Here is a 12,577-nt window from a genome sequence, read left to right on the forward strand (position 1 = left end):
CAATGTGTTTGGGATGGATATCTGAGTGTTGTCCATTATCTTGTAAATATTTGAGGCAGGCATCAGTGCCATCATTGTGAAGGATGTTGGTGTATAGGGAGGTGACATCTAAGGTGGCAAGGGTGGTGTTCTGAGGGAGGTGGTTAATGTTACAGAGTTTCTGGAGGAAGTTGTTGTGTCCTGGAGGAAGCTGGCACTTTGTGGGTGAGTCATTTGAGGATGGTTTCTATGAGTCCTGATATTCCTTCAGTAAGAGTGCTATGGCCTGATATGATAGGTCTGCCCGGGTTCACTTGTTTGTATGTTTTGGGAAGCAGGTAGAAGGTCCTGAAGTGGCGGGAAGAGGAGTTGTGGGGGATGAGGTTGTAGAGTTTCTTTTGGAGTTATTTGGGCAAAGATTTGATGATATCCTTAATTCCTAGGTGAATTGAGGTGTGGGATCTTCTTTGAGTTATTTATAGTAAGTGGTGTCGGTTGGTTTTGTTGATGTAGTCATCACAGTTGAGAACTACAGTGACACCACTCTGTCTGCTGGTTTGATCCCTATCTGGTGGTTGGATTTCAGGGACTGTACAGCTGTCATCTTGGTGGTGGAGCGACTGTAGTGGATTTCAGAGTCAGTTTTTTTTCCCCAAAGCAATCAATGTAATGATCAAGTGTGTTGTTTCGTCTATTGTGGGGTGTCCAGTCAGATTATTCTTTTTTCTTATGACTTGGTGGGGAGGCGGTGGTTGTGGGTGGTGGAGTCAGTGAAAGAATTCTTTAAGTTCTCCATGTGTTAGTATTGTATCAGATTCTGTGGTGGGGCAGAAGTTTAGTTCCTTGGAGAGTAGAGATAATTCAGCTCTGGTAAAAGGTACTCTGGATATATTGATGATGTTGGGGTGTCATGGTTTATCCTGGAGTTTAAGTTCAGTGGGTTGTGAAGTTGTTGTAGCTGGTTCCACTTTTTCTTTTTGTGTTGAATGGCTGTCAAAGGTTTTGATAGTTGCTTTGTGTTTCTTACATGACCTCCAGGTCGTTTTCCTGATTTTTTTTCTTTTTTGCATAATTATTTTGCAGAACTCAAGCTTTATATTATAAATTCTTTGAGGGCAGTGACTTTCTTTTTGTTGTATCTTGTAAGGTACAATGTACACTGTCAGTGCCTAGTGCAAATATTATAGATTCTGCTGCAGAAAATATGGGGACATGTTACAGCCTACAGGATTTTTAGCATTCTTGCATATTGGCAAACATACTAAATATAATTTTAATATTGTATTTTTCATGTTTTTATCTTAGGAACTGTGATAAAGAGTATCAGTTCCTCCGAGGCTCTTGTTGACTTCAGCCATGGAGAGACACAGATTGTACCAATAAAGTTCATTATACCTGTTGGGGGTGCTATACCTTGTCCATCACTGCAGGTGAAAAACTATTACTTTTGAAGGCAGCATATGTGCATCACTAACTTTGTTCTGCAGTTCACATATGAGCACGATGATAAGTTATAGTTTGGTCATTTCTGTATTTTGGATAAATTTGTAAATGTTAAAGAAGATTCTGCATTCATAGTGAAATTTCCTTTGGTTCCATGCTATTTCCAGTATTTCTTATGTTTGTCACTTGTTATTACATGATATGTGATAAGAGTTTAGAATCTTTGCTCTTTCCCTCTAAAATAGTATTTTTTGGCAGTTCACTCTGCATAAGTGGTCTTACTGTTTCCCAACAATACACATAATTAATTTAAACGCACAGCATAGGAACCTAACAGAGCCTTTTACTCACACTATAACATACAGCAGGCTCTAGCCATTCATTTTTCATAGTATGTGCTTAATCCAACAAAAAAACCACAACCTTTTACCACCCCCCAAAGAACAATAATGAAAAAAAAATCATATTCCATTTCTGTATTTGTTAGCTAGCTAATTGTCTATTATCACAATTCTTCTTTCAAATCGGGCTTATTTTAGCAGAGACAGGGATGATGGGTACAAAAGCAATGGTCTGCCTTGCCTTGGTTACAATTAAAACCAGGGACTTGAATCTTTCCTGTATAATGTAAGGAACTACTGCTGATATTAACAGTATGTCCCTGTCTTCTGTGTGGAGAGTCCAATTCTGGAAGTGTCCTGTAAGATTTAATAGAAAATTATAATCTTTCTATAGGGTTTAAAAAATCAATTATATATTATAATTAAATTAATATCCCTGTTATAGAATTCCATATGGTGTTTCAAAAATGTAAACAAAATATAATTCTCTATTAAATTCTAAGGAATAAAAGGTTGGAATAATTTCTTTAGCAGCCTGTTAACTTGATCCCTCTGAAATTCTGTAGGACATTTCCATAGGATGCTGATGTGAGGTGCTAATCCAGTGGGAGTTGAGGGTAGTCAGCACATGGCATGATTGGTACCTTTATATTTTCCTCTAGAGTTCCATTTTAAGCCATTGGAATGGATTAGCATGTTGTTTTGTACAGTAAAACCATCATTTAAAACTGGTGTGCTATGAAGCTCTTGCAACCTAACTCTTTTCTGGTGCACAGGTTGGAGACTATGTATTCGCCAGAACTGGGACACACACAGGAAATGGTTATTATATGCCTGCTGTTGTCATAGCAACACCAAAAAGAGTTGAAGCAGATGATAAACTCTACACAGTTTTGAAGTACAACAATAGGAAAGTAAGTATCCTGTGAAAAGATATGAAGTTTGCCATGGCATTATTATTATTCTGTTTTTGATGAGGCAGAAATAACTGGCCTGGCTAAAGAGCACATTGTTCCATTCACCCTCCCAGCTGACCAAAATCAAATCAAATTTTAGAGCCAGGTAATGGGCCAACATAATGGACAAACTGATAAAGCATGTAGAATAATTAATCCTTAAATCAAACATTACTCTACTCTCCATAATCTATTTATTGGCTTTCACAAGCTCCTTACTGCAAATGTGGAGAATAAGGATTGTTTTTGATGGGATAAAATAAAACTATTTTTAGTGTGTTTTGTTACCTTTGTTTGTTGGAGATTATTATGGTAATTTTATCTTTTTTCTCATTGTGTATTATAAAGAAATTGTACTTACCATTAGGAAATTGTCATCTTGGTTTTTCAGATGCTGCTTATGGTTGCACCAAAATGTCTGTTTTCTGTATGTGTTCCTTTATTCTTAACTGCTGCTTCTGAGGTTTAGAAGTCACTGATCTAAGCTGGATGAATTTGATTGTGTTATTGCAGACACACTGTATACGAAGTGGGCTTATTAAAATCAGCCAAACAAAGTATGTCTGTTCCTGCCGTTATATAAGAATGGCCCATATGGTGGATTGCCTGCTGTGAGTATGCTTGAGCTGATATATGTAAACTTTTGGTTATGTGCATTCTAAAATATAGGGGGGCAGAGAAGCATATTTTGTATTCACTATTGCTTTAGATTTTCCATATCTAGTACAATTACAAGTAGCTTTTAAAACTAGATCAGGGTTCATTCAGGTCAGGTGGTCCTGGACACATCACCAAGTGTGTCTGAGCCACTAAGTGTTTGGATGTGAAAGTTGTTAACTGTCTACTTCATGCTTTTGTTCACTGGCATGGAGCTACACTGTATCAGTCTTGGAAGGACTGGTGGGAGGTGCTAGTTTGGTTCTTTTTAACAGGAAGTTCTAAGCGAGGAAATGCTGGAAGTTGGATTGGAGATAGTGCTAGTGATGGGGCTGATTTTTATTTTAAGATGTGTTTTGTGATATAAACTTGTGCTTCAAATTATGAAATGTATTTAGAGTACTCAGTGTCTTACTGGACTTAAGTCTGGGGAATGGCTTGGAGAGGGTGAACTTATGTAGACCTCGACTGATGTTTGCTGGTTTGAAAAGAACATGAACTTATATTGGTTTCCAGGTAAATCCGATGAAGTGAGCTGTAGCTCATGAAAGCTTATGCTCAAATAAATTTGTTAGTCTCTAAGGTGCCACAAGTACTCCTTTTCTTTTAGGTAAATTTGGGTTTCTGTTTGGCCTTTACATAGCTTGAGCCATGAACCCATTTGAAGTATCCCTGAGAAGTGATAGATTTCAGAGTTCATTAGCAGCCTGTGTGTTGTGTGGTAGAAACCCTGTTCTGGGCTTTAAGCATTGAGCAGTGGCTCCTACTCTCCCCTCTCCAAAGAAGAGGGAACATGAAATCCCTATGGAATATAATAAACCTGATCAATGAAGCAGGAGAGATTCATTCTTTTTTATGGTTTCAGATATGTTTGGGGGAAAGTGGTGACCCCCAACAAAATCCAGCCAGAGAAAGAGGAGAAACCAGATAAATCAAAGCGTTAATACTTCCCACCCAAAACCAGAACAGACTTTGTCATCCCCCTTCGTTTCTCCTTTGAAGAAGTTATTTAGGGTGGAGTGGGAAACACCCAAAGAAAAGACTCACTTAGCAATCCCTCATATTATATAGGGTTCTAGAACCCAAAGATTCCATCTTTATCTCCTCTCTGGTCAAAGCCACTGTGACGTTGCTGATAAAGAACATGGTACAGTAAAAGCTGTGTTTTCTAGCACTGTATAAACCGGAAAACCCTAGAAACCGGCATTTCGTGGTGCCGAATCTGAGCGGTGCTCACCTTGGTGGCTCCCCACAAGAAGCGACATATTCCTGCTGCTCCTAGGCTGAGGCATGGCTAGGTGGCTCTGCACACTGCCTCCGCCCACAGGCGCTGCCCCTGCAGCTCCCATTGGCCACAGTCAATGGTTATAGTAATCAATAACACTTAACTCTTGTATAGCATTTTTCATTCATAGATGTCAAAGCACTTTACAGAAGAGGTTAATATAATTATCCCCATTTACAGATGGGGAAACTGGTACAGAAAGGTGAAGTGACTTTCTAAAAGTCATCCAGCTGGCCAATGACAGAGCCAAGAATAGAATCTAGGTCTTCTGAGTTCCAGTCCAATGTCCTAACTACTAAGCCACACTGCCTCCCTTAAGGCTGGTTGTTTGTCATGGATAAAATGAAGAAGATCATGGATTCCACTCAAGATTCTTATGGAATTCTGTTTTGTCTTTCCCCATAAACACCATTAATTCCATCCTTCTCTCCTTCACATCCACTCAGTCATTCACTCTGAGTTGGCTGGTCTCAGTCATCAAGCCAGCCAGCCACAACCACTCTTAAGCACCTCCATATTTTTGCTACTCACCACTCCTGTTTGCTTTGCTGTATTGAATTTTGCTTTTTAGATGAGGATGGGAAGAGAAGAGAAAATTATGTGCTGGCAATAATATTTGTTGTAGTCTTTCCTCTTCTTTCATGCTACCCATCTGTCCATCCCTCCTAAATAATCTATATTTTTATATACATATTCATAATTCTGCTGCATTTTTAGTCTGTTTTATGAACAGGTTGGAGCCTGGCTAGATCTGTCTCTTGTGGTTGTGTTTTTTCCTCCTTTTTCTTGGTAATGTAATACCTAGCTCTTAATACAGCGCTTTTCATCAGTAGATCTCAAAGAGATTTACAAAAGAGAGCAGTATCATAATCCCAATTTTACAGATGTGGAAAATGAGGCATATAGCAGTGAGGAAACTTGTCCAGGTCACCCAGCAGATGAATAGCAGAACAGGGCATTGAACCCAGGTTTTCTGAGCCCTAGTCCCTAGTGCTCTATCCACTAGGAAACACTGCCTCTTTGATAGCTGGAGCTTGACATCTCCATAGAATTGTGTTTTCTAGGATGGGAGACGGTGGCCTCAGAAGAACACAGTTATTAGTGCAGAATTTTCCCCTTTTGTGAGTAACACTCTCAGCTACAGTATTTTATTGTTTTCCATTAAGATATTTGTAAATGGAATAATGTTCTCATGGACGTGTAACAGTTTCTCCCATCTTATTTAACACTTTACTTTTATGTCATGTAGATATGCATCCTGTCCTCTGCCAGGCATTGACTAACTTGATTCAATGATTGAATCATAAAGATTCAACACTGTCCATGACATTACTTTATGTTCATCGCTTTTTGTAGTCTAGCACACAGTATCTAATGAGTGTTTTCCTCTTTTATGAAAAACTGAGCATTAAAAATCATTAGACAGTTGTGTTTCATTATCTGCACATTAATCAGTACTAATGCTGGCTGTGCCATTTTCACTGCTTGAATAAAGATTGTGTCAGCGTTTCTATTATAGCCCCTGGCATCAAGGTGGACAATGCAGTGCATGTGTTCAACGGCCATTCAAGTATTGTATTGTATCATTTGTATCATCATCTTAGATTTTGGGCTGTCTGGGGCAGGGACTGTCTTTGTGTTGTTTGCTTGTACAGCATATAGTACACTGAGGTCCTCATCAATGTATAATCTATTCAGGTACTTATCTGACCCTCATCCTTGTAGTATCTGAACACTAGTATCCGATTCCTGTTTGAACTCCTTAGGCACTATCACAATGGAAATACATAATAAAATAATTGTGATAAGACAATCCTACCCAAAGTGTAATTATCCATATCAAAACTAAAGCGCCGGGAGCACTGAGTTTAGTTAAAGGAGTTTTTTCCTTTATATTGCTTGATTGCGTTGGCCAACTTTAGGAGCCTCTTTGATAGGTTGTAAAGAGAGTATCTACAGCATGATGTGAATTCCTGGTGGAAATTTTTTAGAATTGAGATTCTCAGAGACCAGAGGATCTTTCTTGGAAGAATACTCTCATATGATAGGCATGTGACAGCTACTGTACGGCATAGTTGCAAAATCTATAGGAAGCTTCCATGGCTCTGGTGTGGGCTGGCCTTTATTAATTCTTTTGTTACTTCTGATAAGTTAGGTTGAGTCAGAAAACATTTGAACTCTGGCCACTTCATAAGACTACTGTCAGCACAATGAGTCTTTTTCTTATCAACACTGTGACAGGTAGGAGGTGGGGAAAGATGACGTACAAAGTGTTAAAATAAAGATGAATGTTTTGAAATAGCATGATATACCACATTTACACACACAGATGTATATCAGTGAATCTTCTCTTCTGATTTCTAGCCCAAATGTACAGGCTGAGAAATCCATCCAGAACTCATCTCCAGAAGAAGAAGAAGAAAAGGGGAAAAAATTGAAAGAAGATGGGGGAAAAAAGAAAAAAAAAGGGAAAGTAGAGAGCAAAACGCATCCCAGGGAGAAGACTTCAGACTCTGATGATCTTTTATTTACCTCCAGGAAGGAAGTAAAAAACAAAGAAAAGAATTCACTGCCTAGTGACAAAGAGGAAATTGAAGGTAAAGAAGTGGGGAACAAATTATTTGATTCAAGTCATAAAATCATAAAGATTAGAGATGGATCTGACCTGTTGGGTCATTTAGTCCATTCCCCTGCCACTACAGAAAGGTCCCTGCAGTATATTTTCTGGAGGTTTGTCCAGTCTAGTTTCAAATGTTGCAATGTTCCACCATTTTCATTGGGAGACTATTCCACAAACTAGCTAATCTCAGCATCAGGATGAGATTGTTTTCTTGATTTTTATCTATTTATACTAGTTATGTCCCTTGATATCAGTCTTAAGCAAATTTCTCTACATCCTGGGTGTTTGCTTAGACCCTCCCGATATTTATTATGTTTACTCCTCAGTCATCATTAAGTCAAGCTATTTGTATGTTGCTCTTCTAATCTTTTCTCATAAATCAGTACTCATCTTTTGTTGCTCTTGTGTCAATTCCATCCAGTTTGTCTACATCTGGCTGGTACTGAAGTAGCATGATACTGCAGTACTGCCCAGGTTTCTCAACATCCTTGTAGAAGCACAGCTCCTTCAGAAGCCACGTCATGATTGGCTCCCTGCCGTTATATGTCTCTGAACTCCCCAGTATTCCAATTTGCAGAGGGTAAATGAACATGAGATCCCATTAGCCTCTTCTGTTACTAATTCCCTGCAGGTTGAAAGAAGGATGAATCTGAGGAGAGTGGCTATCACCTTGGCCCGTCCTGGCCATGCCTTACCCAGATCTGCAGAGCTTTGGCCACCTGAGTCCCACAAAGGAGATTCTTCTAGGTGGCATGAGGTGGAACATGCTGCAGAGTCCCCTTTTTATGGCACCATTGGCTTTACCATTTATTTATTTTTTGCAAACCTCTTTGTGTCTCAGAATGGATGGAAGCGTAGGAGAACCTCTGATATTCATACAGTTAATAAAGATGTTATATAAAACTGGTCCTTACACTGATACCTACAGGATTTCTTTGGGTGCATTCCCACAACTTGACACATCGTTGAGTATTGTTACTCTTTGTTTGCAGGTGTTCAGTCAGTTTTCAGTGTATATGATAGTGCTTATCATAGCCAAGAAAATTTGAATTAATTTTGCAAATAAAAATTTGTGAGCCAGTGTCAAATATGTTACTAAATGCCAGACATACTGCATGTAGTTTATTCCATACATCCTCTATTTATTTTAACTCTATTTAAATAATTAAATAAATAATAAAAACCCAAGTTTGCCGGTTATCATTGTTTTTCTCATGGGCCAGATCCTTGTCTGGTGTAATCTGGCATTTTACAGTAGTTGATAGTCTGGTGCTATATGTGCTGCTTATTCAGATCTCATCTTTGCAACCCTCACTCATACTGATGAGCACTTAGACAAATGCTCCTGTTTAAACCAGTGGGATTACTTGCATGAGTAAGTACTCATCAACAGGAGTGAGGATTGCAGAGCTGTGTCCTATGAATGCATTGTTCCATTAATCTCTAGAGACTAGATTTTAAAGGCCTAAGCTCCTGTTGATTTCCTAGGCACCTAGTGGGATTTTTAAAAGTGCTTATCTGCATCTTTAGGTGCCTGTATACCTTTGAAAATCTGGCCCTAGATATTTACATTTTTTCCTAACCCTTTCATTCTGGAATTGTTTGCTACCTCATGAAGAATGGATCACATGTGTCTCTTATGTGTTAGGGGGTTAATATTTGTTCCATTATTTTACTAATGTTTGAAGTTAGACTTACCTAATACTAGTTCCCAGGATTACTCTGTTTTCCTTTTTTGAAGTTCAGTACCACGTTTGCTTTATTAGTTAGGCACCCAGTCTGCTTAGGTACTTTTGAACATCCCACTAGGTGCCTATCTATATCTTTAGACACATAAATGTCTTTTTAAATCTGGCCCTTAGCACCTTAAAATGGTGGTCATAAAAGCCTTTGATTTATGTGTTCAAACTTTCCAAGCGTGCTCTTCATTGCTCTTCACCATTATTTTTCAAAGTCTTCAGTACTTCTTAATTGTTCTTGTTCAAGGCAGATTTTAAAAGACGTTCAACATCTCAGCAACTCAAAAGAAATTTTTTGAATAGTTGTAAATTCCATTAATAGTTAAAAACAGACGAATAACTTATAATAGCCTGAATACATCCTACTGTAATGAGGTTACACTTACTGCTTGATTGCTTGATTTCTGAAGGCGGTCTGTTGAATTGGTTTATTTAAAAGGTTTATAGTCCTCCCACATAGTTTCTAATACCTGAGTGCTTTGAATGTCTTTTCATTTGCATAAAAACAAATTACTCGATACTCCTGATTGTTTGCCTGTAGTATGAGAACTTCCTGTTCATAATTGTGCAGCGTATTTTCTCTAGCCCATTCACGTTTGTGTAATACGGGAGAAATATGTAACACCATGAAAAAGTGCCTCCTTTTAAAAACCATGCCAGCCTCATCATCACTGGTGATCCCTCGATTCAAGGATGATCTCTACCACAGATTTACATCTACGTCCTGAGATGACTCAGGAGTCCAATTCTGGAACCACAGATCCACCCGCAATAGGTGCAGACATTTCCTGGTGCGTCAGCTGCCCGCTGGGAGAAAGTTCTTTCTTTTTTCCTTCCTTTTCTCTCTCTTTTCAGCTTCAAGGGCAATGCGTTTCTCCTCGAAGCAGGCCACTGCCTGATGCCTCCTGTGGCACCACTGGGGTCGGTTAGTGCTTGCTTCTCCCAGCTTGTGATGTCCACATCATTTTTCTTGAGATACACTTTGTGTGTCTTTGTTGCTAGCCTACCCAGTCCTCAGATGTGTGGCTTTGGTTGATCACTTCATATGCTTTCTCCAAAAGCTTGTTAATATCATAGAGCCAGAATGTGCAACGCTTGCTTGTGTTGGTGAACACTTGCTCACATAAGCAGTCCCATTGATTTCATACATACATTTCAACATTTCATAGATTTCAGTGGGATTACTAGAGGGAGTAGGAGCTCCCTAGCATGAGGAAGAATTGCACAATATAGTTCTTAATTTCTTTAGCTAGTAAGGTAAATTTATTCAACTGGCAAATCTACTTGATGAAGCCTAATATATTCACTGCTTTTGGGTCCTGTATGAATGTACTAAAGCAAACTTGTTAGAGGATTTTGAAATGTCTACAAGCCAGCATACTTTCAGCTAAAATATTCTGGAATGTTACCTGATTGCATGTAATCAGTGGCCCAGGCCTGTTCTTACTCATGAAAAACATCCATTGACTTGAATGAATATGTACTGCATGATTGGGCCTTGTGATGGGGCATCTGCCCCACACTGGCCCATAAGGAGTTAGTAGAACCCTAGGGAGGCTGTGCAGCAGGCAGCCAATTAGAAAGGACCCTAGGGAGTCTGTGCAGGAGACAGCCAATTAGAGAGGGACTGTCAGGAGCAGCCAGTCAGGGCCTGGTAGACCCATATAAGAAGAGCTGCAGGGCATAGCAAGGTCAGTAGCTGCCTGGAGCTTGAGGAGGGAAGGTCAGGCTCCTAGCAGGAGGAAGGAGTGCCAGCACCCTGGGCAGAGCAGTGCTGCTAGCAGCAACTGAGGGATGGGGAAGCTAAAGACGGCTTCTTGTTGGCTGCAGGGATTTGCAGGCTGGGGTCCTGAGGCAAGGGAGAAGAGGGTGCTGGGGGCCATGGGGAAATGGCCCAGGGAAATGAACTGAGGAGTTGGAGGGCATGCAGTAAGCCGCATCCATCTACAGGGTTTCTGGGCCAGGACCCAGAGTAGTGGGCAGGCCTGGGTCTCCACCTACCCCCTGCCCGCCACTGAGGAAGTGGCCAGACAATTGGCTGCAGTTGCCATTTAGGGAGTGGCTGGACAGTGGACTGCAGTTCTGCCAGAAGGGGAGAGAATAGAGTGTGATGTGGCTGAAGGGCTGTGCCCTGCAGAGGACGCCATCGTCCTTGGAACGATACGGGTCCAGGAGCAGAAGTGATGGTGGGTGAGATAGCACCAGAAGAGGGCGTACTGGCTAGCAGAGCTAATCCCTGGGACAGCCAGCAGGAGGCACTGTAGTGGTGAGTGAACCCCATCACCAGAGTCCTACCAAATTCAGGGTCCATTTTGGTCAATTTCATGGCCATGGGATTTTAAAATTGTAAATTTCATGATTTCAGCTATTTAAATCTGAAATTTCAATGTGTTATAATTTTAGGGGTCCTGACCCAAAAAGGAGTTGGGGGGTGGGGGTCACAAGGTTATTATAGGGGGCGGTTGTGGTACTGCTACCCTTACCGCTGCTGGCGGCGGCGCTGCCTTCAGAGCTGGGCAGCTGGAGAGTGGCGGCCACTGGCCGGGAGCCCAGCTCTGAAGGCAGAGCCACCTCCTGTAGCAGCACAGATGTAAGGCTGGCATGGGATTGCCACCCTTAGTTCTGTGCTGCTGCCTGCAGAGCTGGGCACTCAGTCAGCAGCTTCCACTGTCCAGCTGCCAAGCTCTGAAGGCAGCTGTGCAGAAGTAAGGGTGGCAAGGTATGAGCTCCTGGCCAACAGTCGATGCTCTCTGGCCACCTAGCTCTGAAATCAGTGCAGAAGTAAAGGAGGAAATACCCATGCCACCCTAAAATAATCTTGTGACCCGCCCTGCTTGTAACTCCCTTTTGGGTCAGGACCCCCTATATGAGAAAAGCTGGTTTCGCCCATGAAATCTATAGAGTATAGGCTAAAAGCACACAAAAGACCAGAGTCACGGGGGGAGATCAGATGTCATGGTCCGTGATGTGTTTTTCATGGCCATTAATTTGATAGGTCCCTACCCATCACAGTCGTGTATAAGTTAGAGTATAATATTATGCACCACTGTTATTGCAACCTCTGTCTTGAACTGCACTGTGCCTCTTGTTCCTATTTATACCAAAACTGTATTCAGTACATTCATATTTTAATATATGCTCCTCTCATTCCTCTTCCTTAGTTTCTCTTGTTATGTTTATATAGTATGGGTGGAATCCTGGCATTGAAGCCAATGGTAAAACACCCATCAACCTTCAATGGCGCCATGATTTCACTCCGTATGACCAATAAAACCCAAGTTTTATTAAACTATTTAATAAATAAAATAATATAAATAATAAAACAAGATTCACAAATATATAATAATACACTTACTATTACTGTGATTGCTTCTATAAACACTTTTAAAATAACATGCAGCTATTCACATGCATTTGTTTCCACAGGAAAATGCTTCTCTCTGTCTTCCCACTACCTTTTTTCTCTCCTTCCCACCCCCAAAAATGCCTAGAATTATTTATCAATTTCATGTGGTAGTCATGTGAATTAACCCAAATGGTGTCCTGGTAAGTCACTT

At 40.5% G+C, this 12,577-nt stretch overlaps 1 protein-coding gene across 1 annotated transcript in view; it reads left to right on the forward strand.

Moving 5' to 3' along the window:
- Window positions 1-8,387, forward strand: part of VWA3B (von Willebrand factor A domain containing 3B) — a 108,854-nt gene extending 100,467 nt beyond the window's left edge. Inside the window, exons 25-29 of the mRNA XM_074965365.1 lie at window positions 1,285-1,409; window positions 2,540-2,677; window positions 3,233-3,330; window positions 7,026-7,258; window positions 7,913-8,387. Coding sequence (XP_074821466.1) covers window positions 1,285-1,409; window positions 2,540-2,677; window positions 3,233-3,330; window positions 7,026-7,258; window positions 7,913-7,917 — 599 coding nt within the window. The 3' untranslated portion in view covers window positions 7,918-8,387. The remainder of the gene's footprint in view (window positions 1-1,284; window positions 1,410-2,539; window positions 2,678-3,232; window positions 3,331-7,025; window positions 7,259-7,912) is intronic.
- The last annotated feature ends 4,190 nt before the right edge of the window (window positions 8,388-12,577 follow it).

Source organism: Natator depressus, chromosome 1 (genome assembly GCF_965152275.1).
Source record: "Natator depressus isolate rNatDep1 chromosome 1, rNatDep2.hap1, whole genome shotgun sequence".
Taxonomy (NCBI): domain Eukaryota; kingdom Metazoa; phylum Chordata; order Testudines; family Cheloniidae; genus Natator; species Natator depressus.